This window comes from Psammomys obesus, unplaced genomic scaffold (genome assembly GCF_907164565.1).
Source record: "Psammomys obesus unplaced genomic scaffold, mPsaObe1.curated_primary_1811, whole genome shotgun sequence".
Classification (NCBI taxonomy): domain Eukaryota; kingdom Metazoa; phylum Chordata; class Mammalia; order Rodentia; family Muridae; genus Psammomys; species Psammomys obesus.
In genome coordinates, this window is record NW_026596176.1 from 1,767,080 (window position 1) to 1,794,504 (window position 27,425).

At 47.6% G+C, this 27,425-nt stretch overlaps 1 protein-coding gene across 1 annotated transcript; it reads right to left on the minus strand.

Moving 5' to 3' along the window:
• On the minus strand, positions 1-26,855 carry Prkcg (protein kinase C gamma). Its single transcript, XM_055595703.1, has 18 exons — positions 26,408-26,855; positions 26,024-26,055; positions 25,052-25,134; positions 19,419-19,530; positions 19,130-19,261; positions 17,943-18,099; positions 16,625-16,759; positions 16,212-16,299; positions 15,886-15,915; positions 11,663-11,815; positions 10,761-10,949; positions 7,910-8,001; positions 7,762-7,824; positions 6,758-6,896; positions 3,343-3,423; positions 2,308-2,415; positions 1,154-1,294; positions 1-978 (listed from the first exon to the last, which is right to left on the minus strand). Exons 1-18 carry the CDS (start codon positions 26,575-26,577, stop codon positions 790-792), a joined length of 2,094 nt encoding a protein of 697 aa, XP_055451678.1. The 5' UTR covers positions 26,578-26,855; the 3' UTR covers positions 1-789.
• Between the last annotated feature and the right edge of the window lie 570 nt (positions 26,856-27,425).

Genomic DNA, 27,425 nt, shown 5'->3' on the forward strand with positions numbered 1-27,425 from the left:
ATCAGCATCCCAAATTTATTCTCCAGCAGCTGTGTCTGGGTGGGAGAGGATAAAAGAAGGGGGTGGGGAGGAGAAAGTCCCAGAGAGTAGCAGGCACTGCGGAGGACAAGTGTGTGTGTGTGTGTGTGTGTGTGTGTGTGTGTGTGTGTGTGTGTGAGATTCGACCAAGGCTGGAGCCATGCACAGGGCAGGTGAGCAGTGATGGGTTCCGGAACAAGTCTAGAACAAAAGCTGACTAAGAAAAGTCGGGGAAAGAATCCTCCGTGCATGCCAGAAATCCCCAGAGCGTGGAAGGGAGGTGGCCTGGAATACCGAGCCCAGCCTCCGGCTTAACTCTACTACTAAGTGGAGGTAGGAGGGGCTTGAAGGATGCGGGCAGGCAGATCTGGAATCTTAGTTTGGAGCAGGCAATCTCATGAGAGTATTTTACCCAGGATAATGTAGGGGGAGAGAAGGCATAAAACTACCGAGACAAAGTCTAGAACCCCACACAAAGTGGGGTTTCTGGGAACACTTGGAACAGCATCCAGATGTTGGGGGTGGGGAAAGAGGGCTCAGCACAACGGAACCTAGAGCACAGAAAGGCTCTAGAGACTGTATGAAGTTTAAAATGTCAGCAATGTTGGGAAACGGCGTCTAGAACTCGTTGGGGTGCGGGGAAGAGGCCAGAAGGCTGGGTGGGGTGCAGGACCTAGTATCCGAACTAGAGGCGGTGGGGGGAGGCGGGGAGCGAGGTGCAGCGGGCGTGGCGGAGGGAGCGCTGGGGCCACCTAGCGGCGGCAGGTGAGATTACATGACAGGCACGGGCACCGGACTTGTTGGGCTGCGGGCGTCTGGATGCACGAAGTCCGGGTTCACATAGGTAAAGCCCTGGAAATCCGCTTGGTCGATGCTGGCTAGGACCAAGCGGTCTGGCGGGGTCAATGCTGGCGCCGCCCGTGTGAAGAACTTGTCAAAGTTTTCTCCACTGCGGCCACACTGGAAAACGAGCGGATGGAAAATTAAGCTCTGACAATCAGAATCTGTGCACACCCCCGTGATCTCTGATCATCTAGAGATCACCTCTTTAGGAGCATCTTTGCAGAAGGGTTCCCCAGCCTCCACATACAGGAACTGAAGCTCGGGATACCCAATCCCCAGGGATGGAACTGACCGGACGTGGTCTGAAAGGAGGCGCAATTTCCAGTCTCTCCAGCCTCTCCCAGTCGATCCAACGGAAAAAGCCGTGTGCCCGGATGGTGGGTTCCCCATCTGGCCCTGAGCCTAGGCGCTTTCCTGGGTGCTTGGTCAGAAACTGTGGAAAGCACACAGAGAGGGCCTGTCAGGTAGTTCAGTGAATAAAGTCACTTGCCCATGCCTGATAAGTGACCTGAGTTCGATACCTAGGACCCTCATGTTGGAAGGGGAGAGATTACTACTTAAAGTTGTTCTCTGAGCGCGTATATGTGCCTTCAAAACTCAATAGATAAAAATGCAATTTAAAATGCTTTTAAACCAGGCACGGTGACGCAAGCCTTTAATCCCAGGACTCGGTGAATTAGAAGCCAGCTTGGTCTACAACGAGAGTCCCAGGACAGCTAACGTTACATAGAGAAACCCTGTCTCTAAATAAATAAATAAATAAATAAATAAATAAATAAATAAATAAATAAATAAATAAATAAATAAAATGCTTTTAATGATCCAGTGTGGTGCCAGGCAGTGGTGGCTCACACCTTTAACCTCAGCACTCGGGAGGCAGAGGAAGGCGGATCTCTGAGTTCAAGGCCAGCCTGTTTACAGAGTGAGCTCCAGGACAGCCAGGGCTACACAGAGAAATCCTGTCTTAAAAAACAAAAACAAACAACAGCAAAACAACAACAACCAAAAATCAAGTGTGGTGGTATAAGAGCCAGAGGGAGAGAGAGACATAGAAAAAAATTTCAAAGAAGGAGGAGGAGAGGGAGAGAGGATCTGGGGAGAGCTAGAAATAGAACATCTCCTATGTGCCAGGCATTTCCTTCTGCATCAACTGAGGAAGAAGAAAGGGGTTGACAGTTTGGACGACTCAAGATCCATGAAAAAGAAAAGTCCCAGGAATTGGAGTAACTGACCCAGCCAGCTCTAAAAAGGTGGGGTTTGCTCTTCTGTGTGCCGGGCTGTGAGTGGGAAAAGAGATGACGAGGCAGAGGCCACCCTTGGTCTGGGATGACAGCATGGTAGCAAAATACTGTTCAACCAGCTTGAGTGACGGAAGTCTTTTTCTAAAAGAGATAGCCACACTCACTGAGTTGTGAGTCTGAAAAAGCTGGGAGTTAGGGCTCTTACCCCCTTGCAGATGGCCACAGCTTCCCGAGAAAGTGACTTAGGATAGGTGACAGTTTGTTCCATGATGGCTTGAAACAGCTCCTCCTCATCTTCTCCATCAAAGGGTGGCTACAAAAGTCAGCAGAATAAAGTTAGAGGCTTCACAGACTGCCTTTCCCAAACCCGCATCCCTTCCATATCCCTTCAAACAAGCATCCTGATAATGTGCCCTCCATCCTTACCCCTGTGGGCAACTCTCCCATCTTCACCTCCAGTTCCCTATCACATGTGCCCCCATTCTGTGCATCACTCTAGTGTCTCCGTGTCATCTTCTCTTTGTAAATCAATGGGCAAGATGACATAGGCAATATGTCATCAGTGAGGCAGAGGGAGGGAGAGACAGGCAGACAGACTGATGGGTAGACAGAGGGGGAAGAGACTGAAGGAAAGCTGGAAATGATCATCCTTACTGAATAAGTGGCTTCATCTTCTGTGGTTAGGAAAGGCAACACAAAGTAAAGGTTTTGTTTTCTTGCTTGTTTGTATGTTTGTTTTGAGGCAGGGTTTTATGTGGTCCAGGCTACGTAGCCAAAGATGAGCCAGAATTCCAGGTCCCCTTATGTCCACCTCCCAAGAACTCAGGCTGGAGAGATGGCTCAGCCATCAAAGGCTAGGCTCACAACCAAAAATACAAAAGTTCGGTTTCCAACACCTATGGCTATATCTCCAGCCACCAACAAATAAATAAATGACAAATAAAGACATACTTCCATACTATGGCTATCACATTGTTCCAGATAGTCCTGATATAGTTCGTTAGACTGCTAAAGAGGTCCAAAGAGAGGAAAACCAAACCACCAAGGTTAAAACAATGCTTCAGGACCTTGGACAGCGCCCTGCTGTCCCACCCCTCTTCCCTGCAGATCAGTGTTTCCTTAGACTGAACTGACTAAGGTCACGTTCTATCCTTTTCCATCTAGAATAATGCCACATAAAAAGGGACAGCCCACTCTATGTGGCCATTAGTTAAGCCAGTACCTCCTGGCTTTCCCTTACCTGTCCTGCCAACATCTCATACAGCAGGACGCCAAAAGACCACCAGTCGACAGACTTCCCATAGGGCTGATAGGCAATAATCTAAAAGAGGAAGAGAAAGAAAAGAGCGTGGCTTTTTTTTTTTTTTCAGGATCTCATTTAGTTCAGGCTAGATTTGAACTAACTATCAAAGGATGACCTTGAACTCTATTCTCCTGGCATCACTCCTAAGTGTTAGGAATACAGATGTGTGCCACCGTGGCTGTGATTTCTTTAAGATTGCAGGATTCCTCTGGCCTCTCTGGATTCTGACCCACTTCAAGCGTTTCTGACACAAGTATTTTCCATTCTGAATGTTTTAGCAAGAGCTCCACCTTTGGAAAACCCAGGAAACAATGTTTATGTGCTTACAAGCTTCCTTTACTATCATATATCAAGGTCCCTAAGAGTTAGCAAGATAGTAGCAGCTAAAAAGCTCCTTGACACACAAAGCCTGATAACTGGAATTCAATTTCCAGAACACATGGTGAAGGAGATCACTAACTTCCTAAAATTATTCTTTGACCTCAATATGCAAGCTGTAACACACTACACACATATACACGCACACACGCAGACATAAAAATAAATGCAATACTTTTTTTAATGGAGAGAAGATTCCACAGAATTTTCTTCTGATCTATACATACATGCTGTGACACATGTGTCCATGCATTCTCGAAATAATAAATCTGGTCATTTAAAGCCTACCTAAGGGTCACATCACAAGTACCACCCACGTAGAATATTTGGATAACCACACTTGAATGCTAAGCACATAGAACTAAGTCTTTTTGTTGTTGTTGTTTTTGAGACAGGGTTTCTCTGTATAACAGCACTAGCTGTCCTGGAACTCACTATGTAGACCAGGCTATATGGCCTCAAACTCACAGAGCTCCACCTGCCTCTGCCTCCCTAGTGCTGGGATTCAAGGTGTATGCCAGGTCCAGCTAAATCTTATTTTTCAAATATATTATTTTATTTTATTTATTTACAGAGGAGAATGTATGCATATCATGGCTTTTGTTTTTGTTTTTTGAGACGGGGTTTCTCTGTGTAGCTTTGACAGTCTTAGACTCGCTTTTTCAGACCAGGCTGGCCTCAAACTCACAGCGATCCACCTGCCTCTGCCTCCCTGAGTGCTGGGATTAAAGATGTGCACCACCATGCCAGGCTGTATTATGTATTTGATTTGAAGTAAAAGAATGAGTTTCAAGAGTCAGTTCTCTGCTTCCAGTATGTGGATTCCTGAGATAACGCTCTCTTCCTCGGTCTTGACAGTAAGCACTTTACCCACTGAGCCATGTGGCTGACCCTCAGGCTGAACTTTAAGGACCAGAGAACATTTCTTTGAAACAAGACCTCATGTAGCCCAGGTTACCTATCCGTGTAGACAAGGATAGCCTTGGACTTCTGACCCTCCTTCTTCCATACCCTGCACAATAGGATTACAAGGGTGAGCCACTATACCTCATTAGATTCTTCCCCTTTATTTTCTGCTTTTCTCCTCCTGGTTTGCCCTCCGAATGCTGAGACAAGAGATTTTTTTTCTGGCTTTTTCAAAACAGGGTTTCTCTGTGTAACAGTCCTGGCTGCCCTGGATTCACTTGGTAGACCAGGCTGGGCTTGAACTCACATCTGCCTGCCTCTGCCTCTGCCTCCCAAGTAGTACTGGGATTAAAGGCCAGTTGAGATGGGAGATTCTTAAGCCTGGAGAATTCTAGCCTCAGTGACCCAGAGTGAGAGTCAGGATTGTGTGTGTATTTCCCTACCTTGCTGCAATAAGTTCAGATGAGCAGGAAGGTTTTGTGATCAATGACATTGATTACTTGGGCTCTAACACTGATCTACTGTAAAAATCAAGGGTCAGCACCCCTCAACACAATGGCCTGCACAGCTGAGAAATGCCAGTGTATGAATACTACCCACCATCCCTACAGCATGAGTCCTCAGATATCAGCTCCAGCCTCTTAACAACATTAAAGGTATCCAAGGGTGAGCCGGATGTCGTGGCACACCCATTTTGTCCTAGCACTCTTGAGGCAGAGGCCGGTGGATCTCTGTGAGTTTGAGGCCAGCCTGGTCTACGTAGTAAGTTCTAGGACAGCTAGTGATGTTATGCACAAGAAAAAAGAAAGGAAGGAAAAAATATCTAACCGTCAGTTTTGTGCTTTCCTAGGCAGTTCAAGAGTCTGACCTAGCCCTCTCAGAACATCAGGAGGGTGATCTCTTACACTACAGAACTGTGTATAAGTTGAACTGTGTCTGTTGTTCAACTTCCAACATTAGAGAAACAAAGCAAAGTATAAGTTGCATGGGCTTGGGGAGCAGCTTAGTGAAGTGTTTCCCCAGGATACATGAAAACCTGGGTCTGATCCTCAGTAACACATAAAGCTGGGTGTGCTGTGGAAGGCCAGCTGTTGTTTCAGCACTCAGGAGATACAGGCAGAAGGATCATTAGTTCAAGGCCATCCTCAATTACACAGTGCACTCCAGGCCAGCCTGGGATACACGATACCCTGTCTTAAAAACAAAAAGGGGACTGTGGGGATGGCTTGGTGGTTAAAACTACTTACCATATAAGTGTAAAGACCAGAATTTGGATCCCCAGAACCCACATAAATGCCAGGTAGGTGTAGCAGCCCACCTGCAAGTCCAGCCTCAGAACTGGAAGCAGAATGCCCTTAGCGCAAGCTAGCTAGGGAGACTCACCATATCAGCAAGCTCTGAGTATGACTGAGGGAAGAAAATGGAAGAGTGGTGGAGGATCCTAACATAAGCCTCCATATGCGTGCACAAATGTGCCCACACACATGCAAACATACATACACATGCAAACTACACACCCACACAAATGTAAAGATTTAAAAAAATCAACAGTAAGGCTACATACACTGTTTATCAATGAGCTGCCATTCAATTCTGTCCTAAATAAAAGGTAAGCCCTACCCAGTCAGCATACAGAAGATACAAATCCTCACAACACGCCTAGTGTTCTCAGGCCTGCCCACTCAAAATACACTAGAAAGAGTCTTCACCTTCTCCGCTTTGGAATAGTGCATGTTCTACTCACGCTCCTACAAGCTGATACCACTCCTGTACGCTAGTCATCCTCAAATCCTGCTTGCTTTACCCACTGTGAGTGGCACCATTCCCTAGGTAGGAAGCATGTGAGCTGAGTGCTAAACTCATGTGCTAGTCTGTTGCTTTCTGCTGTTAACATGAATGTGACCAGCTCCTTGACTTAAGGTGCTCATCAGTCTCCCCACTCGAGGCATTGGTGGAGACTACCACAGGTGGGAGCCTGTAAGATACCCACAAATCAAGGACAAGCCTTGCCTATGATGACAAATGCACCCACTGAGAGACATCCACAGAGCAGCAGGCTCAGGGTTACCTCAGGGGCTATGTAGTCTGGGGTCCCACAGAAGGTGCGAGTTGTTGACCCAGGGAAGACATTCTCTTTACACATGCCAAAGTCTGTGATCTTGATGTGTCCTTCAGCATCCAGCATCACATTATCCAACTTGAGGTCCCTGGAGGATGAGAGTTCAAGGAAGAATTGCAGAACAGTAGTGTGATGGTTAATTTTCAATGTCAACTTGATAAAACTCACCGTCTCCCAGGAAGAGAGTCTCAATGAAGGATTGTCTAGATCACGTTGACCTTTGGACGTGTTTATCGAGGACTTTCATTACTTTAATTGAGGTAGGCAGACCTAGTCTACTGTGGGCACTACCACTTCCCAGCAGGAAAGCATATGGAAGACATAATCTGAGCGCTAGCTGCATGAATTAATTCATAGCTCTTTGCTCTTTTGTTTGTTTTGAGATGGAGTTTCTCTGTGTAGCCCTGGCTATCCTGGAACTCTCTCTCTGTAGACCAGGCTGTCCTGGAACTCAGAGATCTGCCTGCCTCTGCCTCCCGAGCTCTGGGATTAAATGGCCACCACTGCAGGGCGTGTTCTCTGCTCTTAACTGTGGATGGAAATAGCTGCATCAAGTTTCTTTTACTTTGACATCCTCTCAATGATGGGAACTGTGTGCCAAACCAACCAAACTCTTCCATTCTTTGGTTGTTTTTGTTAGACTCAAAAAGTGTGTGTGTGTGTTCAGGTGTTTGGGTCAGGGTGCAAAAGAGGATGTCATATCTCCTGGAGCTGGAGTTATCGGCAGTTGTAAACAGCCAGTATGGATATTGAGAACAAAACTTCAGTCCTCTGCAAGTGCAGCATTCAACCCTGCTGAGCTCCCCCTTCTAGACCCCTTGCAGTATACATTAACACAGCTATAGGAAACAAAACCCAAGGCACCTAGCATTCAGCAATCTAGAGCTGTGTGTTGGAATCCTATCCCTGACAGGGACCTTTTTCCCTTCAAGGAGAGTGCTGGGGCTACTGACCTGTAGATGATACCCTGGTTGTGAAGGAAGAAGAGGCCTATAGCGATTTCCGCAGCGTAGAATCTGGAGGGGCACGTGGCAAGTTGGAAGGTCAATGGTGAGGCCACTCCTCCCACCTCCCACCCTCTTCACCATTGCTGAGACTTACGCTGCGTGGGGCTCCTTAAACTTGCCCAACTGCTGAATGTGGTACATTAAATCGCCCCCAGTGACATACTCCATCACGAAATACAGGCGGTCCTGAGGAGGAGTGGGCATGGCTTAGTAGAAGGGACACACCCACACCTGGACAGAAAAGCTTTTAATTTTTTTTTTTTTTTTTTTTTTTTTTTTTTGAGACAGGGTTTCTTCATGTAGCCCTGGCTGTTCTGGAACTATCTCTAGACTAGGCTGGCCTCAAAGGCCTGCCTCTTCCTTCCCCCTCCTCCAACCCCTTCCCCACCCCCACTACTGGGGACTAAAGGCAAACACCACCACCGCCCTAGCCCCTCTTCCCACCTTTGTGTGTGTTTGTGTGTGTGTGTGTGTGTGTGTGTGTGTGTTGTGTCTGCATGTATATATGTCACCACGTGTTGTGTCTGATGCCTTTAAAGGTCAACAGAGGGCATTGGATGCCCTGGACCTGAAGCCACCATGTGGTTGCTGGGAACAGAATCTGGATCCACTGTAAGAACAATAAGTGTCTTTAACTTCTGAGCCATCTCTCTAGCTTCAAACTTTATTTTTAAGACATGTAGCCCAAGCTGGCCTTGAACCTACTGTGTAACTGAAATCACCTTGAGCTCTGATCTTCCTGACTCTGCCCTTCAAGTGCTGGGATTACAGGTCTTTCTATTGTAGTCATTTCCTACTGTCCACTGAAGACAGACATAGAGACCTCATGATCCACTCAGCCAGAGGAACTGGACAAGCACATAAAAAGAGTCCAAGATTCCAACCCTGGTTCCTCGGAATCTCCTGAGCCTTTCACTCTAATTACCTGGCTTTCTAAGAGATCCACAGGACTTGACCGAAATCCAGGAGGACTGAATTTCATACTACATCCACTCACACACAACATGTGATTCTGACTGTCTGGGAACTATCAATTTTTGTTTATTTAGGGGGGAGTTGTAGATGGTGTGTGCATGCATGTGTATGTGTGGGGTCAGAGGACATAGGATGCCCACCTCTATCTACCACTGTGCCTTATTTCTACAGAAAGGGTCTGCTAATGATGGGGATGGAGATTCAAACTCAGGTCCTCACATGAGCACAGTAAGTGTTCTTACCCAGTAAGCAATCTCTCTAGCCCCTATTATAATTATAGTATCTCCACTGTGGGCTAGGTTAAGCTCAAGCTCATGGCAATCTTCCTGCCTCAGCTCCCACATGACAGGATGACAAATATGTGCCACTACACTTGGTTGCTTGTACTTTTTTTTTCCTCAGTCAGAAGTCAGGGAAAGTGAAGTCATGCTCTCTCCAAGCTCTGAGGATTCTAACTCCCCTTGGTCTCAGGGAAACACCTTTTTATGACTCATCCTTTAGTCAGAGTCCAAAAGTGATGAGCTCACCCTGAAGGCCCAATAACTATGGGCATGTCCAATTAGAAGGCATCCCTAAGAGCTGGGGATGGAGTTTAGTTGGAAGAATGCTTGCCTAGCATGCACAAAGCCTTGGGTTCAAGCCCCGGCATACCGTAAACAGGCTCATGCCCCAATAGAGAGCAAGTTCAAAACCACTGTGAACCACATGATACCTTGTCTCAGAAGAAAGAAAGAAAGAAAGAAAGAAAGAAAGAAAGAAAGAAAGAAAGAAAGAAAGAAAGAAAGAAAAGGAATAAAGGAAAGGAAAGGAAAAAGAAAACATTCCCATTTAAGTTGTTTGCATGCCTAAAAACCACAGAACACTGGCTACAGTCATTGGGAAATTGAGCTCATAGGAACCACAAACGTCTGACCCTGCCCACTCAGATCCTACCCCCCTGGCTGTACCCCAGCCAGCACCAGCGTCCCCACCACATTGGATCCCACCTGTATAGTCACTTTCATTCATCATTTATTTGTTCATAATTTATTTTTATTTTATGTGCATTGGTGTCCAGTCTGCATGCACGTCTGTGTGAGGGTGTCAGATCTTGGTGTTACAGACAGTTGTGAGCCATCATGTGGGTGCTGGGAATTGAACCTGGGTTCTCTGGAAGAACGGTCAGTGCTCTTACCCACTGAGCCATTTCTTGACCCCACACTCGCATATTTTTAAAATTAAATTTAAAATTATTTTGAATTATGTGTTTGTGGGGACATGTGTGTGCATATGAGTACAGGTAGCCTCGGAGACCAGAAGTACTAAGTCCCCCTGGAGCTAGAATTACAAGTGGTCATAAACCGCTGTACATGGGTGCTGGGAACCAAATTCAAGTCCTCTGCAGGAGCAGAGTGCGCTCTGCACTACAGAGCCATCTCTATAGCTCACTCATCCATCTTATTTTATTGAGAGAGGGTCTGACAGTGTAGCTCTGGCTGTCCAGGAACTCGCTCTGTAGAACGGGCTGGCCTCTAACTCAGAGAGACCCACCTGCCTCTGCCTCTCCTGTGCTGGGATTACAGGGATGCCACCACTCCCAGCGTTATTCATTTATTTTAACAATGTATGTGTGCTTACACTTGGTATATGTGTGCTTCCGGCGTAGGAAGTGCGGGGGGGTGTGAGCCCGCGCACCCCATGTGGAGGTCACAACGTCTTCCTAGCTCTCTTACTGGCTTGAACTGGAAGCTCACCAAAATGACAGCGCTGGTTAGCTCTTGAGACCCACACGTCTCTGACACCCAATGCTGGGGTTACAGATCATGCAGCCATGTCTGGCTCCTTAAGGACTGGGATTTAAACTCAGGCCCTCATGCTTGTGAAACTAGCATTGTGACTCACTATCTTGCATGAAGCACTGGCTACAAGGTTCTTCTTGCCTTGCCCTGAACTCAGCCTTCTAAACCATGATCCCATCCCTCCTTCCTCACCGGTGTCTGAAAGGTAGAATGAAGCTGAGTGAGAAAGTGGGGCCGGCCTCCGGGCCCTCGACCTCCCAGTGCCAGCACACGCTTCTCCACTAGGGTGCAATCCACATCGTCATCCTGGACTATGACATCTTTTTTCAGGATCTTGATGGCATAGAGCTCATCGGAGCCTCTGCGTTCTGCCAGCATCACCTATAGACAGATATGCAGACAGAAGGGCCAGTCCATCTAAGAAACTCATTGCTGTGGGTCGCTGAGCTGCTCTTCACTCAGAAGACAGGCTCCAAGCCCTTCCTCCTCTCTGAGGGGACTAGGTGTTCTGAAGCTGCATCTATTCCCCTCAAGGAAAGTATTGGCATATACAATTTTTATTACAATTATTTATTATGGGGAGGGGTGTGGGGGTGTGGAAGTCAGTGGCAATTTAGGGGAGTCAGTTCTATCATTCCACCACATGGATCATGGGGATCAAACTCCCCATGGGTAGTCTGGATTTGTGGCAAGTGTCTTTTTTTTATCTGCTTTGCCATCTTGGTGGCAAGTGCCCTTACCTGAGGTGCCCTCTTGCCAGCCCAGTATTGAGACATTTATAGCAGAAATTTCTAGACACTCAATCTCTTTCTTTCTCCCTTTGGTTTTTGGTTTTGTGAGACAGGGTTTCTCTGTGTCTAGCCTTGGGACTCACTTTGTAGACCAGGCGGACCTTGAGCTCACAGAGATCCACCTGTTTCTGCCTCCTAAGTGCTGGGATTAAAGGCATGTGCCACACCACCCTGCCAGACACTCAATCTTAACCTAACTCCATTTAGAAACTCAGGAACCAGTTGAGTCACCCACCCCAACTTTCTCCCAAAAGAATAGAAATCCAACCTTCTCCCCTCCCCCCAGGACCCCGGGAATCTAACCTTCCCAAAGCTGCCTTTCCCTAGAACCATGAGGAAGCTGAAGTCAGAGATATGCAGGCGTCCTGGGCTGGCACTGAAGAAGCATCTCTTGGAGTCTGTGGGACTGGGAGATGGAGAAGGGATGGGAGAGGAAGAGGGGCCCATCCGCACTTTCTGTGAAAAAGGAGAGAGAGAGATCCAGAGATAGTCAGAATCTGGAAATGTTCCCAAGAGAAATAGGCACAAAAGGACCAAGACAGACAGAATAAAGAAAATAACATTGTCCTTATTTTGTGTTTAGCTTAAGAACTTTCTCAGGCTAGACTCATCTGTAACCGCAGCACTAGGGAGTCTGAAGCAAGAGAATGACCACTCTGGGCCACACAGAAAGACCTTGTCTCATAAAATGGTGGATACGGGGAGACCTTGTCTCAGAAAATGAAAGAAAGGGGGGAGGAAGGGAGGAAGGACGAAGTAAGAAATCAAGAAAGTGAGGGAATAAGGAAGGGTGAGGTTTGTAGGAGGGAGGAAAGGACTTTCTAGCCTGTTGAACTTATTATTTATCTAATGCCTAGTCAGACCCAAAGAAGCCATGTCTATAGATTTGCACCTATTAACCTCTGAACCAGAACTCCTTCAGTGTGGTCTCCTTCCCAGGTTTTCTGGAGGTGGGGCCTAAGAAACAAGATCTAGGCTGACACTGCCTGCTGTTGGTTTGGGGAGCACACTGCATTTTCAGTGATAGAGCCTCCTCAGTCTTTCCTTGCCTCAGCCTCAGGGAGGTGCCAGGGTCCCATGACTGAAGTGCAACAGCTGCCACTTGTGTCCCTCTGTACCCACTGCCACGCTCCTGCTATGTTCGCTGCTCTGCAGGCAGAAGGACCAATTTAAAAATAAATAAATCAGGTCATGCATTCCCTTTGCTTTCAAAGGCTCTAACAGCTTCTGTATATTAAGATTTTATTCCCTGAAGCTTCAAAACCAGGCTCTGATGGGTCCTGAGCATCTCTCTTCCCTCTGTTCCTCTCCTTCCATGATACAGACCCTGGCCTCATTCACTTAGTTCTTTATCTTCCCTCAAGGCTTTGGGAGGTGACACTGAGTCTTCTCATCTCCTGAAAACTGTTTCTCAAGCCTCTTTTAGACCAGAATCAAGCATCTCCTTCACAGATGTCTCCTGATGGTTTTATCAGGGTCAGACTCCTCTCTTGAGGCCCCTATGTGGCCATGGACAGCTCCTGAGTGGCCCTGAGTAATTATCATCTCTCCATCAGTGTGACTGCCTGCTTGCTCCCTGTGAGTTCCCACACAGGAGCCTGTTTGTTCTCCAAGCCTGGAGCAGAGTTGGGCTTCAAGGAAGGAAAAACATATATGTATCAATATGTACATGAATATGTAAAGATACATATGTGAGACAGATATATGATGGATGGATGGACAGATGGACGGACGGATGGCTAGATGGATGGTGGAAGGGATGAAGAGATAGAGAGATAGAAAGACAGGAAGAAACAGAGAGTAAGAGTTTTTGCTTTTCTTATGACAAGTTCTCATGTTGCCAGGATGAGCCTCAAACCTGCCATGCAGTCAAGGATGACCTTGGGCCCCTGATCTGCCTGCCTCCACTTCCCACATGCTAGGATTAGATACAAGCCATTCAAACTGGCTTCAAGAAACATTTATTGGGGGTGTTCTTGTGAAGAACAGTCTGACCTTCTGGATTTGGGAACTGGCCATCAACGGGGTCTCTTCAAAACCTCATCTACAATGCAAGTGTAACAGGTATAATTTCCAGTAGAGTTAGAAAGAGTTGGTGATTAACATAAGCAGGATACTTAGAACAGTACCCAGTATGCACCTTTTTACCCAGTGGTGAGCCTTGACATGCTTTGCAACAAGCACTTTAACACTGAGCTATATCTCTAGCCCTCTGAGGGACTTTTATATGGTGCTGATGAGCGAGTTAACCCAGGTCCTTAGGCAACTCAGGCAAGAGCCAAGTTACAGTTCTACTTATTTATTATGTAATATTTATTCATTTGTTTTGAGAGAGAGTTTCACACTGTAGCTCACCCTGGCATGAAATTCATTTGGTAGCCTAGGAACTCATTCTGTAGCCAACACTAGCCTTGAACTCGTACCAGTCCTTCTGCCTCAGGCTCTCAGTGCTAAGATTATAGGTCTGGACTACCTTTCCTGGGCTATCAAGTACTCTTGTGCGTTCTACTCCAGTCCCACCCCAGCAGACCAGCACAGAGTCTGTGACGAAGTGGGTCTGCGTTGGTAATACTAGTGGCTGTGCACTGGCAGGAAACAGCTGTGAGCACCACCACAGTCACACCCAGTCACCACTACTCATCAACCAAGCATCGAGTCCACACTGGGTACAGTGAGACATGTCTGTGACCCCAGCACTAGGGAGACAGGAAGATCAAAAGTTTAAGGTCAGCCTCGGATACATAGTAAGTTTGAGGCTATACCCGGGCTCTATGAGACACACAAACCCCTTTATTTTTAGAGAATCCCACTGTACCTAGCCTTGGGTGACCTGGCTATTTAGACCAGACAGCCCTCAGATTAACAGAGATTTACTTGTCTCTGTCTCCAGAATGTTGAGATTAAAGGCATGTGCCACCATGCCCAAACACAGCTCAGCCCAGAACCTCCCTTCTTGATTGCCTTAAGAACAAACATCCTCTTGAGAGATGACAAGGCATCCTCATCTCCTCTCCTACTCCCACTGCCCCTCAATCTAATGTCACTGCCTTTGTTGCTCTCAGCTCTTCTCTCTGGCTCCTACCTCAGGGGCTCACACATGCCCCTCATCTGTTGCAAGACTCTTCTCGGGGGATCTTCACTCATTGTCTTTCTTCATTTACATCTTTGCCTGCCCAACAGTCCCTTTCTCAGGGAATCCTTCTTACTGTAAACTCACATTATTATCAGTGAAATTCCCAATGTACCTCAGAGAAGAGTGCACTGTTATCAACAGAATTCCCAATGCTGCTCAATGCTCATTGTTTTCCTTCTCACTTATGACTTCCTAACATGTCATGTACTTGCTTGTTTTTTAATAATAAGAGGACTGAATCTGGAGTTTCATGATTCCTGGCAAGCATTCTACCTCTGAGTAACACCTTCAGCCCCCTACTGGAGGATTCTAGTCAGGTGCTCTACCACTGAGCCACACTTCAGTCCCTCACCGTGGATTCTAGTCAGGTGGTCTACCACTGAGAAACACCCCAGCCCTTCACTTGGGAATTCTCAGCAGGTGCTCTACCACTGAGCTACACCCCAGCCCCTCACTGGGGGATTCTAGGCAGGTGCTCTACTGCTAAGCCATACCCCAGCACCTCTTTGGGGGATTCTGGACAAGAACTCAACTGCTAAGCTAGGATTTCAGCACACACACCCCTCTTTCCTTTCCATTTTGAGACAGAACCTCACTAAGTTGCCCGAGCTGTCTTTGAACTCACTCTGTAACTCTGGCTGCTGTAGAACATGGCTGTCATGAACTTGTGATCTTCCAAGGCTTGCTGGGCTACACTACCAGGCCAGACTTTATTTTATGTCATGTCTTACATCATGCATGAGTTGTATGAAGGAGGGACTATTTTTGTCTTGTTCTCAGCTGCATAGAGATCCCCAGAGCCTAGACCCTTGTCTTGAATACAGAGGTGTGCTATTTTTTGAAACAGCAAAAGAGAGATATTTGCTGACTACCTCCCCTTTTTTCTGTGTTGTTCCCTCCTTCTTCCCATCTGCATTCTCTAGGAAGTTGTCCTGACTTTCAGGCTGTGCTGCCTCCCTGGTGCCTAAAGCTATTTCTACCATCAAACACATTCTGGTTCTGATGTCTCAGGCTGCCTCCTTCACTAGAGAGGAGTCCCAGGGAATGGCCTGATACTGTGCTGCCACCATGCTTCAGGAAATAGTGTTCAATGAACGAGTGAGTGAATGAAGAATGTGTCCTGTCCACAGAGAAACAGCAAAGCTGAAGGGCCAATTCAAGGAGAAGCCTTCATCCACTCACTCTTCAGGGTAGACAAATGCCTCCTCCTGGCCTTTGAGGTTTCCTGAGGTACCTGTAATTGAGCTAGGATACCTATGGTGGCAGCCCTGTCTCATACAGTCACTGATATTAGTCAACAAACACAAAGTAAGTGCTCAACTGATGTGTTCAGAATTGAAGACAATTAAGAATCAAGAAGAGTGATCTAAAAATCACTCTAAATGATACTCACCTCATACAATTCCAAGGGGTAATTACAGGCCTGTAGGAGAAGAAAAGCTATGGTCAGGACCCCTTGAGAGGTAGGTAATTGCCCTAGAGCAAAGGCCCACAAGGGCCCTTAAAATACCCCAAAGCTATGGGGATAGAGAACTACAATTCCCATGAGACCCTGTGGCCTAGACCCCTATGAAGAGCTGAGGAAGGAGCCCTGGAGTCTTCTGGGAATTGTAGTCCCAGTACCAGTGGTCTACCAGGGGTAGAGGGCAAAGCCAGCTCTCAAGTTGGGGAGGCTGGGCTGGGCTCCCCTGGGGGAAGCCAGTCAGTCGGTCAGGGTACCTCAAACTTCTGGAGGAGGCTGCAGTTGTCAGCATCGGCCACCGGTACATTGTAATACTCGCCCTCCTCCTGGTTCAGTAACTTGTACCTGACATACAGACGGAGACCAGGGCCGGGCAGGGACGTGGGGAAGCAGGGCACCCATGGGAGAGGCAAAGACATCCAAAGGGAGGTAAGTGACACGGAAAGACAGACACAGAGGTGGAGAGAGAGAAAGAGTGAGATAAGAAGAGAGGGGAGAGGCGGGGGAGGAGAGAAGAGGAAGCAGAGGAGGAAGAAGAGGAGGAAGAGGAAAAAGGGAAGGAACTATGTTGGAAGGTAAAAGGGGAAAAGATGGTGGCCTAAAAGAGAGACCACATATGGAAGGAGAAGGTGACACCCAGGTCCACCACCAGCCCAGCCTTGCTTCTCACCATCCATCCACAGGGGCCTTGAGTAGCTCTGAGACGCCAAAGGACATGGCACCCATGAAATCATTTCGGGATGTCCTATCCCAATCCCACACTTCCACACTGAGCCGGCGCTCCACATCCCCTGGCTTCAGGTTGCTGTGGAAAGGAGCAGAGTGAGGAGCTAAAATAATGGCTCCTCACTTTCTTATCCCAAACACTGGAGGTTTTCCCACCCCTGACCCTCAGAGAGTCTCCCCCACAATGGCAAATTGAGCAGTCATCGGTTATAAATATAGTTATCACAAGCTCTCCCCAGTCTTCCCCAATTATTGGCCCCTTGCCAGTGTCTCCTGGTTCTTTTCTGTCTGTACTCTGAGTTTCTGTGCTCGTCCTCCTGCTCTGTCTTTCCTTTCTGTTCTTATCACTTCCCCACTTGCCTCTCCTCCTCTTTCTTTCTTTTTTCTCTCCTTTCTTCCTCCTTCCTTCCTTTTTCTGTCCTTCCTCTCTTTCTCTCACTTATTCCCTCCCTTTCGCCTTTACTTTCTTTTGCCTTGTTTGTTTGCTTGAAACTGTCTCTTTCTGTAATCTGGGCTAGCTTTGAACTTGGCTCAATCCCCAAGTTGCTGCCATTACAGGCATGAACAACTATGCCCAGCCCCTTGTTGGTTTTGTCTTCCTACATAATTGCTTTTGTCTGTCTGTCCTGTCCTTTTCTTCATATGCCAGCCACTCTACTTCTTTTTTCTTTTTCTTCCTCTGGACCTCATTTTTTCCTTCCTGTTCTCCTCACTTATTCCGACTGTCCATCTGAGTATCCATGTGTCCATCAGTCTGCCCTACTAATCTCTGTCTACTGCCTTAACAATTTAAATATTTTGTATATGTATGAATGTTTTGCTTATAAGGATCTATGCATTACATGTGTGCCTGGTGCCTGTACAGGCCAGAAGAGGACATCAGGTCCCTTGGAACTGGAGTTACAGGTGGCTGTGCCTTGCAGATGCTGGAGTCCCAGGTCCTCTATAAGAACAGTACTTGATCTTAACCCTGAGTGACTTCTCCAGCCCCTCTTCTTACTTCTTGAGAGTCCTGTCTCGTTCTTATCTCTCCTCTGATCTCCTCATTCTGGCATTGAGGGGGTATAAATTCCCAGAGATCCCATCTCTCAGCTCCTGAATCCCCATCTTTCTTTCTTTCTCAATAACTCCAGTCCTGTCTGCCACCTTCTCCTGCCTCTTGTTAGAGGTTTTCTCTATCCTAATACCCCAGCACTCTGGGATTCTGTGTTACTAGGACCCTCAGATTCTTCTTTGTTAGTCATAACAGCCCAGGAGCTCACAACACGAAGGTCTCGTTCCACACAGGATTCAGTGTAGCCTTCACGGTCCTGGTTTTCTGTTTCGTCAGGTTCCGAGGGTCTGGGATGAGCTTCAGTTTCACATAGGGATCAGACAGACCATTGGGGTCCATAGGAATGAGATTCCGTGCCTCCCCAACTGAAAGAAGAAGGCAGGGAAGAATGACTTGAGTTAAAGATCCAAGAAATAGCTTCCAGCCCTCCCACAGCAAGTGGTCAAGAATTCCAGACCACAGCCAGCAAGATGGCTGAACTGGCAAAGGTGCCTGCCACCAATCATGAGGATGTGACATGGTAGGAGAAAATTATTTCTTTGCCAGTTGTCTTCTGACCTTCATACATTTGCTGAGACATACAAGTGTACACACAACACACACGCACACACAAAACAGAAAACAGAAAAAATAAATGTGTAAAATAATAATAAGGAGCTGAAGAGATGGCTTAGCTATTAAAAGAACTTATTTTCCAAATGCCTAAATTTGATTCTCAGCACATACATGGTGGTTGACAATCATCTATAGCTCAGTTCCAGGATCTGACATCCTCTTTTGGTCTCTGTGGACACCAGGTACACACATGGTACTCACACTTACATTCAGACAAAACACTCATACAGAGAAAATAAATACACCTAAAAAACAATCAACAAAGAACTCAAGGTCAGTCTCTTTTTTTCTCTGACTTATCTTTCTATAATCTATATCTAGGGCTTAAGGCTATTGCCTGGAGCATGTGCCCAGAAATCAGACTCAGTATCTCTTCTGCCACCGAGACTCAGGAATCTGGAGTCTGGGTAAGTCAGATCTTGCCTCTCACCCCACCTTCTCAGTCACCACTAATTGGAAATCTGGAGTAGGGGTGGGGATATAGCTCAATGGTAGCATGCTTGATAAGCATGATGAATTCCTAGGTTCAATCCCCAGTGCTAGGAAAAAAAAAAAAAATTCAAGACCAGGGCTGTTTGAAACCATATCTGGAAGACTAAGGGTGAGAACAGGTCTTCTGCTAGAAAGAGAGCCCGGCCACCAGAGTGAGGATGGGGTCAGCATGTAGGCAGTTGTCTGCAGTGGGTGGGCATCCTGGTTCCTGGTATAGGACACCCTGGGTGGGTTTAGTCAGCCTCAGCTCCAGGTCGGGAAGTAGCTATCGAGGAGGCATGACCTCACCAGTGATATGGATCTCATCTGATGTGGGAGCCCGGATTTCCAGTTGCAGACGTCCACGTCGTTCTGTGTGGTCCACGCCACAAAGGGAGGGCACGCTGCGCACACAGCGTCGGTGCACGTTCATTTCGCAACCTGGAGGAACAAAACTGGGGTTAGTATTTCAGGCCCAGGCCTTCACCAACCCCACCTTAAATCTCCCCTCAACCCCAAACATTGCACTGTTGAAGGAGAGCACCCTCTAACTCCTGATCTGGGATGGGGCAGCAGACATCCTGAGGGGCACACTCACAGGAACATTTCATGCCCTGGTGCACCAGCCCGTAGAGGAGGGAACCACAGTGGTCGCAGAAGGTGGGACTGCTGTAGCTGTGCAGGCGGAACTTGTGCTTGTTTCGAGGGTCCTGAGTGAAGAGAAGACTCATTTAGGGGTGAAGGGCTTGGGGGAGGGTCCTAAAACACTGACAGAGGTGACTTTTAAAATGATTTATTATTATTATTGTTGTTGTTGTTGTTGTTGTAATTGTTGTTGTGTAAGTGTATCTGCATGTGAATGCAGGTGCAGGTGTAGACCAGAAGAGGGCATCAGATTCCCTGGAGCTGGAGTTACAGGAAGTGTGAACTTCTAGACATGGTTATTGGGTATTGAACTCAGATCCTCTGGAAGAGGAGCAAGTGTTCCAAACTGCTGAGCCATCTCTCAAGCATGGAATTTTTTGTTTTTTATTTTTTGGCTTGTGAGATAGGGTCTCACTTAGTCCAGGCTAGCCTCAAACTTAATATGTAGTGAAGGATGACCCTGAGCTCCTGATGCTCCTGCCTCCAACTGAGATTATAGACATGGACCACCATGTTTGGCATAGAACTACCAACAGAGAAATGTGCTCAAGCTAGAGAGAAGCCCTTTAATTTTTCTTTCTTTGGCCTTGCTCTCTGTCAGCTTTCTGCTCTATCTCATTCCTTTCAGTCTACATGAATTCACTGAGATCCTGATGTGTTCCAGGCCCAGCATCAAGTAAATACAATTAGAAATCTGTCAGATGGAGGGACTGGAGATGTAGCTCTATAGAATGGCTGTCTGGCATTTGTGGGATCTTCTGATCCCCAACACACCATAAATTGAATGTAGTGGTTCATGCAGGAGGGTCAGGAGTTCAAGATCATAATCTGTTGGCTGCACGGTAACATCATGACCCTATTTCAAAAAAACAGAACAACAACAAAAACTCTTGTTATAATGGAGGGAAATATAAAATAATAAACACAGAGCTGGGCCGTGATGGACACCTTTAATCCCAGAACTCCAGAGGCAGAGGCAGAGGCAGAAGTTTTCTCTGTGTTCCAGGCTAGCCTCACCTACAGAACAAGTTCTAGGACAGCCAAGGCTACATAAAGAAACCCATTCTTGAAAAACCAAACAAAAAACAAAACCAGGCGTAAATAAAAAATAAATAATAGGGTAAAAAAATAGCCATAACTGTTTTAGAAGGAACTGAAGCAGGGGCAGGGATCATCAGAAACTTGATGGTGCAGGTCTGGCATCCAAGCTATTCTTGAAGCTAAGACAGGTCGATCAGAAATTCAAGGCTAGGGCTGGAGGGATGGCTCAGAGGTTAAGAGCACTGGCTGCTCTTCCAAAAGTCCTGAGTTCCCAGCCACCACATAATGAGATGTGGTGCTGTCTTCTGGTGTGGAGGCACACATTCGTGTAGAGATAGATAGATAGATAGATAGATAGATAGATAGATAGATAGATAGATAGATAATTTTAAAAAGCATACAACAATTGAAAAAAAAAAGAAATTCAAGGCTAGCCTGAGCTACGCCAAGGCTAGTTTGGGTAACTTTACACCCAATCTAAAAATTTTAAAGGGCTGAGAGTGCCTCCAAATGATAAAGCACTTGTCTGCCTCTAGGTTTGATTTCAGTACTTCAAAAAAAAAAAAGAGAGGATTGGAAAGAAAGAGGAGGCAGGGAAGGAAAAAGAAGAGGAGGGTGGGAACAAGGAGGATGGAAAGGAGAAGGAAAGAGAAGACAAGAAGAGAGGGGAGGAAGAAGAAGAGAATGAGAAGGAGGGAGAGGAGGAGGATGAGAATGAGTAGGATGGAGAGAAGGAAACAGAGGGAAAAAGAAAGAAGAGAAAAGAGAGAAAGAGAAGGAGGAGAGAACAGAAGAGCAGAAAGGAAAAGAAGTGAGAGGAGGGAGAAGAAGAGTGGGAGGAAGAAAAGGTGGAGGAAAAAGGAGGAAGAAACAGAGACGGAAAACCTGAATTTGGAGGCTAACAAAGGTCAGGGAGGTCTTGTTAACAAAGTGGTATTTGGTCAGAGCGTGAAGAAGGCAAGAGCTCCCTGGATCATCCCCACTTCCATACCTCCTCCCCTAAGTTGCTCTCTGAGGACTCACAGGCCACCTTCAGCCCCAAGCCCTCCACTCGCTGTCTCTCCTTGCAGGCTGCCTTCTCAGCCCCATGTGAGACAAAAATCAGTTTCAGCAGGCACCAGAGGGCCTGGCCAGATTAGTGGGAGACTCACAGCCGACCTTAGTAGGTGGGACATGCCCACTGCTGCCAGTCTGACAGCAGTTACTGGTGCTGCAGTTATTAGGAGCAGGTTTATTGCTGGCTCCAAAGAGCCAGATCAGAGCCAGGTCACTTCCCAGATGTGTGATTTTTGAGCAAATTCATTTCACAGTTTTGAGCCTCAGCAACCTTCTCTGTCAAATGGAAATAAACAGACTATGTCTTGAAGCAACAATAAATGCCCAGGGTTCGACTATGCAAGAACTGAGGACATGAGCCAGTACCTTCCCCACCCACACTCCACCCTGCAGAGTAATGCCTGGTTCTTAGAAAATTATTTCCTCATCCTTTCTTTCCTTTCTTCTTTCCCTCCCTCCTTCCTTTCCTCTTCCTTCTCTTTCTTTCTCCTTTTCTTCCTTCCCTCCTCCCTTCTTTCTTGACTCCCTTTCTTCCTCCCTCTTCTGCATTTTTCTCCTCCTCCTTTTTACAGGCTGGCTTAGAACCTACTGTGCATCTCAGGATGGCCTTGAAGTCCTGATCCTCCTGCCTCCTCCCACTGAGATTCCAAGTATCCATCACCATGGCCAGTTTTCACAGTGCTAGGGATGGAATCCAGGGCTCTGCCACCTGAACCACAGCCCCAGGCTCAGATTTACCTTTTTCTTTTATCTATTTTAGTGAGGTTTCTATTTTTAATTCTTTCAGATTTATTATTTTATGTGAATGAGTGTTCTGCCTGTATGTGTGTAGGTGCACCATGTATGTGCTGTGAACACAGAGGTCAGAAGAGGTCATTTGATCGCCTGGAACTAGATGGTTGTGAGCCACCATGTGGGTGCCTGAAGCTGAACTTGTGTTCTTTGTAAGAGCAGCAGTGCTCTTAACCTCTGAGCCACCTCTCCAGCCTTTAGTCTTTTTTGTTTTAACCGCGAGCGCACGCACGTGTGTGTGTGTGTGTGTGTGTGTGTGTGTGTGTGTGTGTGTGTGTGTGCATGCGCGCCTACATGTGAAAATCAGAGGATAACTTGCAGGAGTCCATTCTCTTCTTCCACAATGTGGGTTCCAAGAATGAGATTCAGGTTGCCAGCCTTGGCAGCAGATGCCTTTACCAGCTGAGCCATCTCAAAAATGCAATATTTTTCTTATTATGTTTCAAATGTACCATTCCAAGTAATGGACTCTACTGAAACTTGGAAATGACCATGTAAGTAGACACAATTTTTGCCTCATTTTATAGCCCAGGCACTTAAAAAATGTACTGTAAGTAATTAAGCCAGCTGGGATGACACACACCCATCATCCCACCATTTGGGAGGCTAAGTCACCTGTAGAATGGAATCTGAGGGCAGCCTGCACTGCATAGAGAGACCCTGACTTAAAGCGGGGCACGGTGGTGCACACTTGTAATCCCAGCACTTGGGAGGCGGAGGCAGGCAGATCTCTGTGAGTTTGAGCCATCCTGGTCTACAACATAAGCTCAGGACAGCCAAGGCTGTTAGACAGGAAACCCTGTCCCAAAAAACAAAAACAAACAATAAACAAAACAAAAACAACAAACAAATAAAAGCATGGGGCATGGTGGTGCATGTTTTAAATCCCAGCACTCAGTTGGCAGAGGCAGATGGATCTCTATGAAGCTGGCTCGGTCCGCATAGAACTTGCTATGTTCCCAGACATCTAAGGCTATATAGTGAAACGCTATTCAAACAACACAACAAAAACAAGACCTCTAAAAGAAAGAAAGAAAAAAGTTTGGTCCCTCCCAAGGAGCAAAAAAGAGTTTTAAATGTATTTAAAATTTTTAAGAAATAAAGGAAGGAAGGAAAAAAGAAAACACTGCAAGAGATAATTCCTCATTACCAGAGGGACTGACATTCACAACATGTGTTCTAGCTCAAGAATCTCTGCTTAGAGGGGAACAGAAGAAGGAAAAAAAGCAACTAATCTAATCTTAATGAGCAATTATACGGATTCAAGCCTACACTGGGTATAAAATAGTTGATGAGTATGTATGTAATCAGGACCTCATAAAACACAGAAAGTGTTGGAGGCAAGCAGATGCACAGGCAGGCAATAACCACATCCTGGTGCTGGTACACAGTGGTACTCAATACGTGTTCTATGTATCTACATCCTCTATGCAAATTCTGTTTTCTTCACTAGACAAGCTAGCAGGTGCCTCCTGAGCCTCTGTGGATCTTCCCTCTTGCCTTTTCTTTGAGACAGTGTCTTGACATTTAACCCAGTCTGCCCTCAAACTCATGATCCTCCTGCTTTGGCCTCCCAATTGCTATCTCCCCCATCTATAAATCATATAACTATCTCTTTCCTTGATCAAACTCTGGGAAGAAACAATTTTTGTTGAACTGCTAACATAAGATTGGAAATGTCTAGATTTATGCTACACAGTTCAACAGTGTAGCTGTTCAAATTTAGATCAATCTGAGCAAAATGGAGTTTAGATTCTGTTCCTCAAAGCATCCCTGCTTCATGCTGCTGATAGAAAGAAAACATTTCCATTACCATGGGCAGTTCTAACTGCTAGATTACAGACCTATTTTACAAGGGAAGACTCAGAGGCTTGGTGGAAAAGTGGAGGGGAAAGGAACCAGTGTCCAGAATTGACTGTGCCCATCAGCCCTCTGCTGAGTCAGAGGGAGGGACAGGGTGAGGCGGTTGTGGATTTGAATTCATTGATGTGTGTGACTGCCTGGTATCTGTGCACTGTGGGGTCTCTCTGAGCCTCCTTAAATATCTAAAGAGCTTCTGTCTCTGCTGCTTCCTATTCCACATACACTCACCCTCTTAAGATAGATCTTATGTAGCTCAGGCTTGCCCAGAACTTGCTATGTAGACAAAGCTGGCCTTCAATTCCAGGTCCTCATCTTCCACCTCTTACATGCTAGGACACCTACTTGTGCCATGACACCCAGCTTCAAACTTCTCTGTTCAGCTTCTGAGATTCTCTTTACCTATTTTACAATTTTAGTACTGGCACTGATAACTCTCTCTGTCTCTCTCAGTGTGTGTGTGTATCTGTGTGTGTGTGTGTGTGTGTGTGTGTGTGTGTGTATGCACAAGTGCGTGCGTGCATATCCCCCACATTCCAGTTTTCTATAATTTCTTCTTCCCTGGATGACAGTCTCATCCCTCCAATGCTGACTTTTGGTCCCTTCAACCCCTGTTTCTTTTCTGTCCCTTACCTGCATCCCCAATCTCCCAGGCCCCTTCGTAGTCCCCCTTTTCAGGCCAAGGGCAAGGAATCTGGGCCAGACTAGCTCCTGCTATCTCTCCAGCCCCCCTCCCCTCCCCAGCTTAAAAATAGCAAGAGAAATTGGGACGGTCGCCGAGGGGGTGAGGGCGGGGACATGGCCTGAGGAGGAAGAACCAGGTGTCTGGGCACTCACGTCCGTCTGGGGGCCCTTTCCAGCGCCTGGACACTCGAAGGTCACAAATTCGTGGCATCGTCGGTGAACCACAAAGCTGCAGACTAAAGATGAGAATGCAAGAGACAGAGGCAAGGAGAGACCATCCAATAGACCCCAAATCAGAGCCATCCATTCCAGCCCAGAGAAAACCACAGAGAGAGGAATTCCCACATTGAGAATCCAATGGAGAGAAAATCAGAGGGAAGACCCAGACCAAGAGCCGTTTGGAGACAGACACAGAAACAGAGAAAGTAGGACCCAGAAGCCCAAGAGACAGACTTGAAGAAAGACAAAATCCCAATGTGCATATACACACAAACACACACAGACAGAGACACACACACAGAGAGAGAGAGAGAAGCAAGGAGAAAGAGAGAGGGTGACAGGTTTTGAAGAGAAACAACAAATATCCTTAAACATAGCAGAGAGCATCAACTTGAACAGAAGTGAGTCTGGGGGTGCTGCTCCGGCCCGCCCCCCACCTTGAGTCACTCTGTTCTCAGTCAAGTGGCAGCTGGTGTTTTAGGACTCGCCCCCCCTCGCCCGGCCCCCACCCGCCCATTAGTGACCCCACCCGGCCTGCCCCTGCTTTAGGATGGATGGTGTTGTCATAGCAACGGCAGTGGGGGGGGGGGGCTCTGACTTTGCATCTTTGAGCCCCTTCCCCCTTCAGCTCCCCTTTTCCAAATCTCCCTGTTCCCATGGAAACAGATTCTCCAAATATCTGTCCCCACCTGGAGCCGGCCGAGGGAGGGGCCCCCAGCACCACCTCCGCGGTGGCCCTGCCATCAGAGTTCCTCCCCACCACAGGCTGTGTCTCTGCCACACCCCCCGCCCAGGGCTCCCCCGCGCCTCTCTGGGGACCACAAAACACGTGTGTTAGCCGCCTTAGCTCTGAGGCCCCAGCCTCCACCCGCGGGGGGTCCCAGGAGTCCAGGTCCCAGCTCTTACCTTGACATTGCAGACCCTGCTTTCCAATGCCCCTGGAAGAGTCAGGGAATCTAAGGTCAGTGCAAAACGGGGGGCCCGGGCCCTCCCACCTCTGCAAAACACAGGTTTGCGGGTTCCCATCCTCACCCAGGTGTCTAAGTCCCAGTTACCTTCTTCTAGAACCCAGAAATTCTAGTCCCATATCCTTTTCCCTTAAACCCTGAAATCTAGCTCCGGGCCCTCCTCCCTCAGACCCAGGAACCCAGGCTTCCCCAGCCCCTACCCTTAAGTCCAGGAGTGGAAGCTGCAGCCCCTCTCTGATCAATGGTTTGGGGGCCAGTGTGACATGACTGTCCCTCAAGTTCCCTCCTCCCCCAGCCCTCTCCCCAAGCCCACTTCCCTCACCAGATGAAGTCGGTACAGTGGCTGCAAAAGGTTGGCTGCTTGAAGAAACGAGCGGTGAACTTGTGGCTCTTCACCTCATGGACCACCTTCTGCCTCAGCGCCCCTTTTCTGCAAAACAGGGGTCGGGGTCCTCCCTCTGAGTCGCCTCCGCCAGGGCCGAGACCCGCCATGGCCCCAGGAACGCAGCAGGGATCACGATCCCGGCCCCTTTTCTGAGGAAACAGGTGGACGGGGAAAGGGGGACTCCGCAGACTACGAAATGGGGAAGGACAGGGACGAGGCACCTAACGGTGCGCGGCACTGAGCAGAAAGCAGCTCCCGGGCACGGCCTGCACCGAGCGGGGAGCAGGCGGGTGGGGTCAGAGCAGAAGGCAGGGGCACGGAGAAGCCGCAGGCACCGGTGGCTGCGGCGGCGGCAGGAGCTCCGGCTCCCGGCACCTGCTGAAATGTAGAAGTCGGGGGTGGGGGAGAGGCGTTGCCATGACGACCAAAGGGCGGGGTTTCATCTTAAAGGACCCCCCCCCCAGCCCTGGACAGATGCCCCTCCTTCCTCTCCACGTGGACACATCCATTCCGCCGGCTGTGTGCAGGGAGGCGACGTCCCCTGAGCCTTGTCCACCCCCTTTCTCATTCCAATCTGTCATCCTGGCCCCCACACCCATCTTCCTCCCCCACTCAGTTGCATGGGTAGGTCTTGTCGGGCTCTTGAATCTGGCATAGATCTGTGTGTCTCCGGTCATATTACTCTTCTAATGGAGAAACTTTGTGTTCAGTGCTCAGGACTTCTGGCGAACATGGAGGCTAGTGTCTCACTCTCCGTGACGCTCCGGGTTCTTTATCGCTCTCCGAGCCTCCGGACTTACTGCTTTGCCTCCCTCTGGGCGTGTCTCTCCTCGCTTGCCTTCTCTGTTCTCTCTTGTCTCTCTTTTCCTCTCTTTCTCCTCTCCTATTTTCTCTCTTCACTTTCCCCTCTCTGCCTCACTCCTTTTCTTACTCACGTCTCTCCTCACGCCCCACA